The sequence below is a fragment of the Ochotona curzoniae genome, unplaced genomic scaffold (genome assembly GCF_017591425.1).
Source record: "Ochotona curzoniae isolate NIBS_2020 unplaced genomic scaffold, NIBS_Ocur_1.0 contig_3819, whole genome shotgun sequence".
NCBI lineage: Eukaryota > Metazoa > Chordata > Mammalia > Lagomorpha > Ochotonidae > Ochotona > Ochotona curzoniae.
The window spans coordinates 59,383,036-59,397,539 of record NW_024466004.1 but is presented as its reverse complement, the minus strand read 5'-3'; the positions used below and the strand labels follow the sequence as shown (position 1 = coordinate 59,397,539).

At 40.2% G+C, this 14,504-nt stretch overlaps 1 protein-coding gene across 2 annotated transcripts in view; it reads left to right on the top strand.

The window, feature by feature from the left end:
* LAMA4 (laminin subunit alpha 4) overlaps positions 1–14,504 on the top strand; it is a 140,611-nt gene that overhangs the window by 61,198 nt on the left and 64,909 nt on the right. The window contains exons 5-9 of one of the 2 annotated variants that reach the window (XM_040983146.1): positions 774–988; positions 3,318–3,392; positions 4,803–4,954; positions 7,802–7,912; positions 13,797–13,908. In XM_040983146.1, coding sequence (XP_040839080.1) covers positions 774–988; positions 3,318–3,392; positions 4,803–4,954; positions 7,802–7,912; positions 13,797–13,908 — 665 coding nt within the window. Of the gene's footprint in view, positions 1–773; positions 989–3,317; positions 3,414–4,802; positions 4,955–7,801; positions 7,913–13,796; positions 13,909–14,504 lie in introns of both variants that reach the window. The other variant, XM_040983145.1, reaches the window with a different exon arrangement.

Genomic DNA, 14,504 nt, shown 5'->3' with positions numbered 1-14,504 from the left:
GAGTGCAACTTGGCAACGTAAGCCAAGACTAGATGGATTTCAATTTCCACTCAACTCGGCTGGGCTTCCTCCTTACGACCCAGTTGTGGAACCATGGACACTAGACTCTAAAATGGCTATAAAAATGACAATCTGTCTCCAGCTTGTTTACTTGGAGTGCTACCAGCTCGTTCTGCTTTCTGCTTTGTCATAGGACAGCCACCAGGAGCTAAGAGGGCTACTCGCCGCCTCTTCTTCACCTGAAGATGGAGACTGTGCCTTACTCAATTCTCAGAGGAGACTCTGGGCTGTTCTCGGACTGAATCATTCCTAAACCAGTCCCTTTCTGCCAGGATAGTGCTCACACTGGCTGGCTCAGGCTTAGTTACTTGGACAATTCATTAAAGCAAGACAGTGGGTGATGTAAACTAGTATTTCTCAATGGAGGTGTTATTAACATTTTGGCCAGGACTCTTCTTAGCTGTGCTCCACTGTTACCTCTCCTTGCATTGCATTAACACATCTGCCCCAACCATTCTATGCCAGCAATGAGCAAAAATGCCCCAGAGACTCATTCCATCTACACCCTCCTACACCTTGGCATCTCACTAAACTAAGTGACCTACAACACAAGAGAGAGATGGTTCCTTACAAAGCCTGGCGGAGAATGGAAATGGATGACATTGATGACAATCTACAAATATCCTCTATGTCTTTCTTCTCTGTAAAAAAGAAGATAGAAATGAAGAAAAACTATGAATGTTAGATGTTTAACTTGTGGTATTCCAAATCAGGTGTGCTCCTGGTTACTATGGGAACCCCTTACTCGTTGGAAGTACCTGTAAGAAATGTGACTGCAGTGGAAATTCAGATCCCAACTTAATCTTTGAAGACTGCGATGAAGTCACTGGCCAGTGTAGGAATTGCTTGCGTAACACAACAGGGTTCAAGTGTGAACGCTGTGCTCCTGGCTACTATGGGGATGCAAGGAGAGCCAAGAACTGTGCAGGTATGGTACCATAAATCCCAGCCCTCTGTCAATTCTGAGTTTAAATGAAAAATCCACCCTTGAGAAATATTTAAAGTGCTTTCCTTATCATCACTTTTCCATGACAATGTACATTCCATGAATGTTTATCCAAAACTTAGCAGGAATAGAAATTTTTATTAAGGCTTCTTGTTACGATGTTGGCTCATGGGTAGAATGAGCCATCAGACATACAAATGAATTTTGACCTTATCACCTTAAATGTTTCCAATTTATTTGTATCTTTTCATTATATTTTCCATGAGCTTTTATTCATTCATTCATTCACTTAAAAGGCAGAACAACAGAGAAAAAGACCAAGAAAGAGAGAGAGAGTGCATATATGCATAAATTTGTTTCTGTCTCCTGATATTCTCCCTCAAATGGCTGCAACAGCCAGGTTTGTGCCAGGCTAAAACCCGGAGCCAAAACTTCATCCTGGTCTCCCACATGGGCAGCAGAGATCGCCTTTCACCACCTTCCCAGGTGCACTGGCAGGAAGCTGTGTTGGAAGCAGAACAGCCAAGACTCAAGCCATCACTGTGATATGGAATGCTGGCATCACAGCACTAATTTAACCCACTGCACTGTATTGCTAGTCCCTGTCTTTTCAATTTTAATCAAAGAAACAAATCAGACTTCTGGGGATTATCTATTGTTGACCAAGGGACTGAGTGAAATGTTGCATGGTTTGAATCATTTTTTCTTATTCACATCTTTCAGTTACATTGGGTAAAACTGACTTCAGTGAAATAGATTGACAAAAGAAAGGTATAATTTATTCACATATCTCCCCATTCCCTCACACTATAAGAAACCTCCCTGGTGGAACTTCAGTTAGACTGAGGCATACACATTTTATTCATAATTTTTCCAATCTATTTGCCATGTAGGAGCTCTTTATAAGTAAAGTTACATTGCTTTCTTCTGAAGTCAAGGGCCAGGAAAAATGGAATATTTCTTCCCTTTTATGTGAATTTGAGTGGATCATGAGAAGGAAAGAGAAACTGTCTTCCTGTGGATAGGAATTAGAATTTAAAAGATATTAAGTTCTCCAGGAAATCCTTTCACTGACAGATTCCTATTTGAAAGGCATGATAAATGAAGAGTGTAAAATTGGGAAAATAATACATGTGCTCTACAGAAGTCATAGTGAACATAAATATACCTGCAAAACAGCAATGCACACAGAGGCATAACACCCAGAGCAATAGTGAGTGAGAAAGGAGCATGAGTCTAGCTGGAGTAATATAGTACAAGGAGAGAGAGATCATTAGGAAGTGTGTAGGCAAAATCAAAGACTGAAAGGTTAATCAAAACATTTACTAGGCTTACATTTCAAGTAGGAAGATACAGGTCACTTTTGAATAAAAACTAATATTAGAAGGAATAAACCATGATCCTTTCTGAATGGTATGATAAATTCATATTTTGTGAACCATTAAACAGCTGAACTGTATTAACATCCCCCTTGAAGCTAATTTTTTCATGATTATTCTGTGAAGAAAGCTAAGAGGTAGAGAAAACATTCACGCTTTTATTCTGATTTATTGCTACCATAGATAAAGGAATTCTTCTTTAACTATTACAAAATCATTTGCATGCTGAAACTCAGTGGAACATGAACAGTCTGATAAGATCAAGTTTTTGTTTGTTACCAAAGGTATTATTGTAAATCAGTAAATGAATAATGGGATCTCAGATCTTTTGATTCATGTAATTATGTTCTTAATTCTTTCTAGGGTGTTCTCCCTGGCCATTCTACCACCCCGCTGTTAGCTATCATTTGGAGGCGTAGAGTCTGTCTTGGCAAGAGTCAAACACTTGGGAGCCAAGAATTACTCCTGGACCTCCTCACTCACTGCCCTGGGGACTACTCCCTGCTCACACCTGGCAGTGACCAACCGTGGAGTTGGATTAAACTGGGACTCCCTCTACAGTGAGAGGAGAACTTTCCATTTCAAGTTAAACACTGGGCTCTGTGCCCATTGAGTGCCTTGTGAAATTTACTAGGATAAGTTTGGAATAAAGCAGCAACACAGTCACATCAGAATCCATAGATTTGGGAGAGGAATCCTAAAAATTTGAGGTTCAAATTTTCCCCCAGGATCACCTTTAAAAATCATATTGATCTGGGCTGAGTGAATGAGGGATAAAATCTTTATGTAATGGATTCTGCCCCCATCTTAAGAAGTAGTTTCCATTGAAGAACTATACACTAATAACCACTATTTCCAGAAACCATGGAAATGTGTCCACATTTGGAGTATTAAGAAATGAATCCCTGATCTCTTGTTTTTGTTTCCCACAGTGTGCAACTGTGGGGGAGGCCCATGTGACAGCGTAACCGGAGAATGCTTGGAAGAAGGTTCTGAACTCCCTAAAGGCACGGACTGCCCAACCATAAGTAAAAATAACAGAATATGATTGACTAAGCCCACTTTCTCTAATGTGTTGCAGGTGTGGGATTAAGAAATGCTATGCAGTATCACTCTCTCTACAAACAGCTACAACCCCAGCCCTAGACTTAACCCCATCTGCACCAAAACCAAATGATCCCCACGCAGAACTATTTGATGGCCCATGCGATTCCACTTGGCACAGAGGCAGCTTTCTCTTACATAGCTCTGTTTTATAAAATGTATTCTATTGAGTTTTTATGTTTAGCATTTTGCCCAAAGGCAAAAGCAGAAAGGTAATTCCCAGTGACAGAGCTCATTTTAGCTGCCTTTCCTATATTGACTCTTAGTAGCCTCAGATAATACAAATATGCAGACAATGCTTGACCACAGCTGGGAAACTGAGATATCCAGAGACGAGTAGCTTTACCCAAATCACTCCATAACTGAAGTGAGACCAAACACAAAATATCCAATCTCTAGAAAATGGAGTTGTCATTCCCACCCCACTCCACCCTGCCGTCTTGGTTTCTGTTATCCCTGTTAATCAAATCAGGAGAAATTATACTGAAAACCAAAGTTTTGGTTTAAAGACCTGAGACAAAAGGATCTTAATTTCCCAATTCCTCTAATAAAAACAGATTATTTCATCGGTGAATCCATGGAACCAGTTGGGAGGCACAAGTTGGGTGACATTTACACAGGTGAAATAGATGATTCTCAGGCAATGTCAATGTCAGGATGATGTGCTAACCCCACAAATCTCCCCCACCAACCTGATGTGCCAGCTGGGAATTCTTGCCTTGAAAAAGTTTGTAAGCAAGACTGTGTTAAATCTCAAATAACAAAATAACACATTAACGATTAACACTTCAGTCTTACTTTATCAGCTCTCTCCAAGGGAACACAATCTAAGGAAAAAAGCCAGTAGTAGGGATGACCAAAACAGATGTCAATGCATGCTGTGCCATTCTTGAGTCTGTGACAGAACTTTACTAGACTGAGAGAAGCAGACAGGAGAAGAGGGCTGCCCAGCAATTAACCAGCTCTCCTGGAAAGTGCTAGGAAAATTTAATGCCTGACAAGGTGCCATCCCAGAGGAACCTCCCTCTACTAAGGGAAGGTGGGCACATCCTTTGAACTTTTTCTTTCTCAGGGCAGTACTGGGTGTCACTTCAGCCTTTACCCTGCTGTGAATGTGTAATTTTCCTTAAGCTTTAAGCAGGGAGAGTACCCAAGATAGTCTGCCTCATTTTAGGCTCTGTGTCCCTCTGAGTATAAGGACTCGTTCTGCAGCCCAGAACAGAACAGAAAGGTGATGACCAGGGAAGTCTGCATTGGTGATGTGAAGTGGCACGCTACCATGCTGCCTTCTGACTTGGCCTTTTCACCTCCAGGCTGTGACAAGTGCATCTGGGATCTGACAGACGACCTGCGGCTGGCGGCACTCTCCATGGAGGAAAGCAAATCGGGGCTACTGAGCGTGTCTTCTGGGGCTGCAGCTCATAGGCACGTGAATGAAATGAACTCCACCATCCACCTCCTCAAAGTATGCAGATGTTGTGCGTCTACCGTGCTCCTACTAACTCCCTCTGTGCCCTTCTTGTTGAGCCCCACCTGTAATAGTGGCTACCCACAGCATTAAGTGATGACTAGTGTGTATATATGTATGTATGTATGCATGAAAGCAGTGTTTTTACACTTATTTCCTTAGAGAAGTTGTTCAAGTCATGACCACAGATGGTACGACAAGGCTATCATTACCTTAGCCTCAATTTGCAAGGGTTTTAGGAATTGCTATAAAAGTTTTTCTCTCTCTCTCTGCTTCTCTCCCTCTCTTTTTTCTCTCCCTCTTTTCCCTTTTCCTCTCCCATTCTTTCTCCCCCAACCTTTTCCCTTCCCCTTTCTTTCCTCCACCCCTAACCTTACCTCACCTTTCTCTCTCCTTCACACACACACACACACACACACACACACACACACTCACACACACACACACAATGTCCAATTTCTCCTCATGAGCCCACTGATTATAAGTTAAAAGCAGCCAATGGTAAAACAAAACAAAAAACTAGACTATAAGGGTCTTTATATATTGATGCTTTAAGCATTTTACTCCTTTTGAGATCATAAACTTGGACTTTTATAAAAAAAACAGAGGATATTTTTAAAGCAATATTAATTAGGCAAAGGACAAAAAGTTTAATACCAGCACATAATTACACTTGTAAATTGAGTTAGCATGATGATTGAGAGCATAAACTTTTTTCTTATTTCATTTTATGAAATATTTTCATAGGCTCTAGGATTCCCCCAACCCCTCCCCCCATATTGATTCCATGGTATTGAGTGACCAATAGGTTAGAAAATGCAAGTTCTTAATGACATCCTGTGACTACTTCATTGACATTTCAATTTTAGTTTATACACAATTGACTGCTATACTCCTTAAAATAGTTATAGGGTACTATTCAGCTGTCTCGTGTCTATTTTCATTTTTATATTTAGCAGCTTATAGTATTCAAGCATGAATTTTACTGAACTTTGCGAATTTTAGGATAGTCCAAACAAACTTATAACACAAACATACCATATGTTAACAATTGAGGAGCAGATAAGTTTTAGGAGGGGTGTGTGGAGAAATCTTAAATACCTTAATGAGGAGTAACTAATCTTTGTGTCCTACCTAGCAACATATGTGGGATTCCAAGCTGACTGTTTCCTGTTTGTTCTAAGCTTTCCTTATTGGTCTCTGTCTATCTGATCTAATTTGGGGAGGGTGGGGGCTCTGGAGCAACCCTGACGGTCATTGTAAGAGAGAGGTGGGGAGCCAAAGTTGGAACTAAGTAAGGACCAGAGAAAACTCATCTCCTGAGTTCCAAAGGAAGTTTACTGTTCTTCTGTTTCTGAGAACTGCTCAGGGCTCCTGGCTGTTGTTCTGATGACATTAGATCCTGTGAAGAAGGATCTGGGCTTTTTCCATCCCATGTGGGAGATCCAATAGGGAATGGATGACCTCAGAATTCTCGGCCGCTGAAGGCACTCCAATTCCCCGTGGTCTCCTTGGCAGTTGGGATATAATCCTTGGTGCCTGTACTGATAGTCCTTGGTGGGGATCCAGGAGTCTCCAGGATTGGGATATAAGCCTCCTCCTGTCCACCTCCTCCAATGTGGGGTCCCCCACTGTGAAAGCATAGTCTTTGAAACCAGACTGCTTATGCTGAGTTCCCAGCTCTGACATTAACTAGCTCTGTAAGTTTAAGTACATTATCTAACCTCTTTACATTTAGGTTCCTCATCTGGAATGGAAGATAATTATTGTACCTAACTCATGCAAGGATTGCTGAGAGAATTCACAGATTCGATATATGTAGAAAACTTAGAATAGTGCCTGGCATAGTAAATCCTCATTGCTTTTTGGAAAAGCAAATGAGTTGCCAAAATGCACAATATGCAAATTTAAAAAGTCATAAATTTGTCAAGCTGGATGGTATCTGGGGTCTACCACAATGGCTTAATTGGCTAATCATCCCCCTGCAAGCGCTAGATCCCATATGGGCACCAGTTTGTGTTCCAGCTGCTCCACTTCCCATCCACCTCCTGCTTGTGGTCTGGGAAAACAACAGGGGATGGGCCAAGCCTTCGGACCCTGTACCCATGTAAGAGATCCAGAAGAAGCTCCTGGTTCCTGGCTTCAGATTGGCTCTGCTCTGGCCATTGCGTCCATTTTGGGAATAAACCAGCAGATGGAAGATTTTCCTTTCTGCCTCTCCTTCATTCTGTAATTCTGCCTTTCCAATAAAAATAAATAAGTATTTTAAAGTAAATAGATGATAATAAATGAAAAAATGAAATCATTCTGAGCCAGGCTTACCTGTTTAAACACAGGAGGGCACTGATTTTTTAAGGTTGTACTTAGTATCTTGACACCCAATTTCAAGGCGGGTATCAACTGACAGGAACTCATTGCCAAGACTGAAGCACTTAGCTCCAAATAATTTAAGTAGTGTTACGTTTAGACCAAACTCCTCAAACTGCAAAAAGAGGTGCAAGTAGACCAAAGTAAGCAAATTGTTCTCTTTACACCAATACAAACTCCATTTACATTGACCAAATTGAAATCTTAAAGCTCAGCCTCTAGCCTTTACTATATCTATGCACAAATTAGAAAAAGATGCCCTTTCTTTCTGCCAGTGTAGTCCCAACCTCAGGTCAATGTGGCTGGCCCAATAAGTGGAGGTTCCAGAATTTCCTCCCAGTTCCTCCTTCCCTTCATGCCAACCGGCACCGGATCAGACACAGAGGTGCTACTCCACTTCCAGATCTCTTACCATGAGTTTATGTGTATTCTTGTGCACATCAACTAATTATTTTCAAAACTCTTTTGTTTCTACAGGCAAGATTATCAGAGAGAGAAAACCAGTATGTCCTAAGAAAGATACAAATCAACAATGCTGAGAACACAATGAAAAGCCTTATGTCTGACCTAGAGGAATTAGCTGGAAAGGTATGTATTCAGTTCCTGGGACAGCCTTCAAAGAAAGGATTTAGCTGGCATACGCTAGCTTGTCACAAACGACCCAGGCTTAATACAGACCAGAAAAAAATGCAATGACCTGGGTGTCTTAAAATAAAACAAAGCTAACAAAAACAAAAATAAAGCAAAGTTAACATCCGTGATCTTCACTATCTTTTCCCTTTTTGATTGGTATTCATTGAAAAAAAAAACAAAAAAAGAAAACTATGTTTATGAAAATTTTCTATTATCTACATCCGGTTAAATGGTTGATGTTTGTTTCCATTAGAATAGTCATTCAGCTGTTTACCTTGAAATTTTATAACTAAAACCTAAAGAGCACATGCTTTATTATAATAGAATACAAAATGTGTTTGCTAAAGGATGCCTTAAATTATAAAGACAAACAAAAGAAATCATACTTAGAAAGTAATTTTTAGTTTAACTGGAAAGAAAAATCACTTTTGGCAATCACTTTATGCCATCAACTGAAATAAATTTCAGACAAATTACAAGGTTGAGAATACATCTCAAATTCAGAAGAAAATACAACTAAATAATTATGGCATCTGAAAAAGAAACAATGCTACATGTAAGTACAATGTGAAAAATTACATTTAAAAAAGACAATTGATCTGATGGGATAAAATTTCAAATATCCTGTAAAAACAAAATAATTTAAAAAAATTAAAGTGCCTGATTAAATCCCTGAGGCAAATGTGACCTATAAAAAACTCTCACAAATTAAAGAAGCATCAAATAAGAGCAGATTTTGTATAACACACCATTTAGTATGCTTCTTAAAAGCCTAATGGAATAGTATCTATTTATCATCCATTCTATTCAAAAAAATCAGAAAACATCATATTTAACAAAATAAAATATTTAACACCCCAATCTCCATAATACTTCACCAGTTCTGGCCAGCAGATTCTGGAATTGCTGCTCTCTGGCAAGAATGTTTAAACGTTAATTTAGCAAACTTCAAAACCATACAGGTTTCAATAGCTCTGGTATTCTCTTTTGACTTGGCTTCCTCTAATTTTAGAAGACCATGCTTCTAAAATTGTAAACTATTCTAATTGTGCCCTTGGATGTATCCCGTCCCTTAAAATACGTATGAAAATGTTGTCTCTAGTTGCCTTGCAGTGGTGCCTTTTTATTCAGCCATTCACATTGAATGAGTAATGGAATCCCTAATTTTTAAAAGCAAACACCAAGAAAGAAATCTTTGTGAAGACTCGTTGTTGCTTCATTTTGGTGTCTTTGTTGTAACTTGCCACCGGTGTCTCAATCCTTGAGGAAAATTTTCACCAAGATGAGCTCTTCCCACAACTCACACAGCCTTACTTATCCTTTGGTTGTGCAATTTTCCCACTTCTAATGTAAGTTAAATGCAGACTTTCATGGGGAGAAAATAATGTAAGCTTGAAAGTGACATCCCAGTAGAAAAAGCTCCTGGGTGGTAAGAACAGACCACCAAAGTCGGAGCTCGATAACAAAGGCACTACCAACTTTCTCCCAGCTGTTTCCATCAGTTCTTGTTGAAAATACCATTCTTCTGACCATCACAACAGCTCTAACAGTGTAACAACCTATGGAGACATTTCAAAACAAATGCCAAGAGCTGGCTTTAATGATTTCTCAAGTATCCTTCAAGCCCTTAAGCCAAAAAGTCTACTATTCTTCCAAGGATTAGGGAAAGCTTTGCCTTCGAAAGCCTTCTATCAATAATGTAACAACTAGTATTTGACTCTAAGCAGAATGAAGGATTTTATTGTATGTTCCCATAGTGATAAAAAGCACCTCAATATTGTTTCTTGTATTTGAAAAATAATACCTCCAATTATAAATTGCCATCATATGGATCTCAGGTTGTTCAAGTCTAACATATTGAATTTATCTAAAGTCACTAATTTTGTTCTAAACTGCATATCCAAGCCTTCCAGCCTTTTTTTGGGAAATTCCACAGCTCTTTGCAGTCATCTATTTCTAGCTCACAAATATCTGGTGCTCAAAAAGTTCTCCCTGAAATCATGGTCAATCACATCTGTCATGACAATAACAAAACCAGGATCCCACTCTCCTTGTTCCCAAAGCCATCATTTCTAAGTAAAAGTGGAAAAAGCAGAGGCCGAGATAGGAGCTCTGTCCCAATTTCAGTGCTGACCTTCACCATCTGGATCTTGAAGATCCACTGTGGATCCCTGACTCATGTGATTCAACCTCCAGCCATGGCTCAGAAGGTGCTGCACCACCCACTCCACCTCTCCTTCTTTTCCATTCCTACTCTCCTCCTTACTTCATCAGTCACAGAAAATTCCCTGCATACCAAAATGGCCATATAATGAAAGGAAAGCAGATCATCACCATACATCAAAAGCACACGAACCTCATCACGGCTGAAGAGGATTGATGACAATAAACACATGCTTCTATTCCAGAAGCCTTGCTGAACACTTCACATGTAAGGATTTTTATGCTAAATGTTAGGAATACTAAAATGAATCTGGTGGGGAAATACATACAAAAAATAATGCGGCACTGCATGTAGTAATAGAGGCAAGGGATAACTCTAAGAAAGACATGGTGAACTCTTTTAGCAGGGTACCTTAAGAAGGGCTTTTGAGAAAGCGCCAATATGAGTTTGTGCATTTAGGAGGACTAGGAATTTATCAGGTACTTCCAAGCAACGGAAAAAATATGACAAGGCAGAGAGATGTGAAACAAAAAGATGCGTTCTTGGGGACTTGGAGATGTTTGGTCTTGAATTTGCAAAAGATTCATTGTAAGGCAAAGACCAGGAAATAATGCTGAGGTTGTTGGAGACCAGGTCATGCTCAGAGACACGTGTGTTTCCTGCTGTGAGCTCTCAGATTTGCATCTCAGGAACTTTCCTCAGTATGTGTTAGAGTGACAGTGGAGATTGACATGCTCAGTGACCTGGATTAGGAGACTGAGCAGTAGTACAGACTGAGTCACTGCATGCTTTCTTGTTTTAACTTTGGAAAGGATTTTCAGTAAACAGAGATGAACTGCAGATGTGGTAGGAGAAAAGAGAAAAAGAGACCAGCATAGCAAATGGAATAAAACATATTCTTGGACACGGAACGATAGCCTAGTGACTAAATCCTTGCCTTGTAACTGCTAGGATTCCATACATGCACTGGTTTGTGTCCTGGCAGTTCCACTTCCCTTCCAGCTCCCTGCTTATGGTCTGGGAAAGCAGTAGAGAATGGCCCAAAGCTTTGGGACCCTGCACCCACATGGGAGACTCCTAGCTCCTGGCTTCAGATCAGCGCAGCTCTGACATTTGCAGCCTTATGGGGAGTTAATCAGTGGATGGAAGATCTTTCTCTCTGTCTCTCTGTAAATCTGTCTTTCCAAGGAAAATAAATCTTTTAAAAAAATTATTGATGACCAGTTGGAAGAATAGCAAGGAACAAAGCATTGTCTTTGGGAAATGGATGACTAGGATTGATGGTTGACATTGGAATATTTTAGCAGGGAGCTATCTGGGGATACCCAGAGGGCAACGAGAGATCTGAGTCTGCAGCTCTGAGATAGAAAGGTATTTGGAAGTCATTAATATGTAGCAGCTAGGTAAGTGATAGCAGCAGCTAGCACTGTACAGATTCTGAAGCGTCGTATTGGTGTTCTTGCTATTGCAGTGTCCAGAGTAATCTGCAATCTCTCCCTTTCTACTCACAAAGTGTTTCAGCGTCAACATTGTAGGTAATAGTTACCACCCTCACTAAATTTAATTTATCTCCTTCTAATTGCTCATCCAAACTACGCTGTATGCATTGTGTGACCAAAAGCATTTGTCACTTTGAAAATTAATTAGATACAAGTGAATAGTTAGTAAATGGTTAACCCATGTTCAGTATAAACCATCAACCAGTTTATAGTTATGAGGTGAGTTTTTTTTTATCTCAGCTCTTCTTAAAGCAAAGAATATGTATTCTTCCACATGTTCATGTCACTACTTTGCTTTCATAAAAAAATTAGAAAATAAAATGTTCAAATAAGATCTCATTGTAATTTGTAGTATATTCAGTAATGTTGCAATATATATAATATATATATTTAATAAAATTTCCTTTTTTACCATTACTTCAGGTTTTTAAAATTTTATATATGTGTGTGTGTGTGTGTGTGTGTGTGTGTGTGTGTGTGTGTGTGTGTGTGCATAGATATGCCTATATGTTATGGTGCCCCCTGGTGTTTGTCATAAGGAAGGTACAATATATAGGTAAGAATTCTTGCAGGTAGGATTTCTACAGAAATAGCAATAAGCTTTTCCCTCAAAGGATGAAGCCATAGCAAAAGCTGATCCTTATGTTTTGCCATAATAACTTCATTTACACTGTATCAAAAATCAACGTGTTAGAATTTTCAAGTGTTTTATGCTTGTGCCCACTTTTTTTTTTTAAACAATGAGGGATGGCATCAAGAAAAAGATACCTTTTTTTTATGTGCCATTTAACTTCTGTATGACCATAAATTTTGCTTTTAGGGAAAGCATTAGACCCTGCAAGACGAAGACAGTGTGCAGTGACTCAGGACGCAGGGTGGTCGCTACATTGTGCTCTGCCAGGACCTCCCTGGGCTACCAGCTCAGCTTCATGTAGAAGGATTGTTGGCTTTCCTGGCAAGAAGTTCCAGCGGTGCTTACTGTGTTGTCATCTCTGTGTTCTCCATCCCAGTCTTACAGCACCAAGTGTTTAGGTTACAGCTGAGAAGCGTGAACATGTCCCAGATAAAATCATAGCATAATCCTCTGTGCAGAACCCTCGATGGAGGCAGACAGAAATTTGCAATGGTCTCTTGCCTATCCTATGCACACTCTACTGTGGGTCTGCCAACACCATGTGGCAAGTTATCCTACAGTTTATGGAGGTGATGCTGTACTTTGCTAAAGCGATAAGCCGAAACAACACCAGACAGGCGACTGGGCATTTGCTAACTGCCAGAAACCCTCCTCCTCTTCTTAAATACAACCATGAGACAGGCTTCCTAAATGCCAAAAATATATATAAATTTGTCATGCTAAAGATACAGGTCAGTGTCCTGGCCTTGAATACTTTTGTGCTCTCAGAGCATCCTCTGTCCTTGATCTCTCTCTCTCTCTCTCTCTCTCTCTCTCTCTCTCTCTCTCTCAAACACACACACACGCACACACACACACCCTTTCTGCAGAGCCTCATCAAATTTCATGTTTCATACACTACAGGAGAACTCTGAATGGGAAGCTGTCAAGTGGAGAGACTAGAATCAGCTCCTAAGAGCTCCACCTGTGTGTGCCCAATCTGCTTGAGAAATTCTTGGTACACAAGTGTCGTTAGTGTTGTCGGGCATGTGGAATGAAGCCCTGACAACAGCACTAGGCCCACGGACCATAATGCTTTAACATTTCTGCGACCATTCAGTTTTAGCCACTGACTGCATAGATCAAGATTTACCTACTTTCTTAACTGTCTTCTCTTAGCAGCTTTAAACTCTTTAGTCGGTGCGAGATCAAATTAATCTTCAGATGTGGATAATTCTGTAATCTGGCATCTTGAGGTAGAGTAAAAAGTCAAAGGATAAATTACATATGAAAGCTGGTTACTATGTATTGAACTGTGATCAATGACACAGGAAAGCATCTGATTGGCTAACATTCTGATTGTGTAGCATTCTGAGATTCTTCACCTGGTCATACCATCAGTCTGCATGCATGGTAGCTGCAATAATGTGATATGTCATAGATCTTCCATGTGTCAGGGAAATTTACATTTATGGAATACCTTATGTCTACCCACCTCCACAGGTATGTATCAGCATGCCTTTCTCACAAATTTAATCTGGCCTTCATTTGGATTATTTGCAGGAAAGTCGAGCCTCACAGAAGGGGCAACTGGTTCAGAAGGAGAGCACGGATACAATCAACCATGCAACTCAGCTTGTAGAGCAAGCCCGTAACATGAGAGACAAAATCCAAGGTAAACACACACATCCTATTCTACTTCAGCTTGATGTCAGGGAAACGTGCAAGTTCCTAGCAACGATTAAAAACAGTGGCTACTGTTAGTGCTTATCATGTGCCAGGAATCTGCTGGAGTATTAGAGGTTTAACCTTATGAAGGTCTTCATCCTAGTTGATCAGAGATTTCTGAGCTCTCATTCCTCCTCACTAACTGTGGATGTTACAGAACAAATGTAAAGGGGCAGCATTGTGTGCGGCCATGGACAGGCAGCTTGCGATGCTTACGTCCCATTGTCAAGGTGCCAGGGTTTGAGTCCCCGCTCTGTTTCTGATCCAACTTCCTGCTAGTGTGCGCCATGGGAGCCAGCAGGTGATGGCTCAAGGACTTGGGTCTCTGTCACACACATGCAAAATCCAGTTTGACTTCCATGCTTCTGCCTTTGGTCTAGCCCCAGCTCAACTATTGCAGGCATTTGTAGCGTCCAGCAATTCACAGCTCGCTCACTCACTCACTCTATCTATCCATGTATCTATCCATCTTTTAAATAAACAAGGCAACATTCTTTTCAAAATCCATTTGGAAGAAAAGAATAAATTCTCAAATTTGTTTCA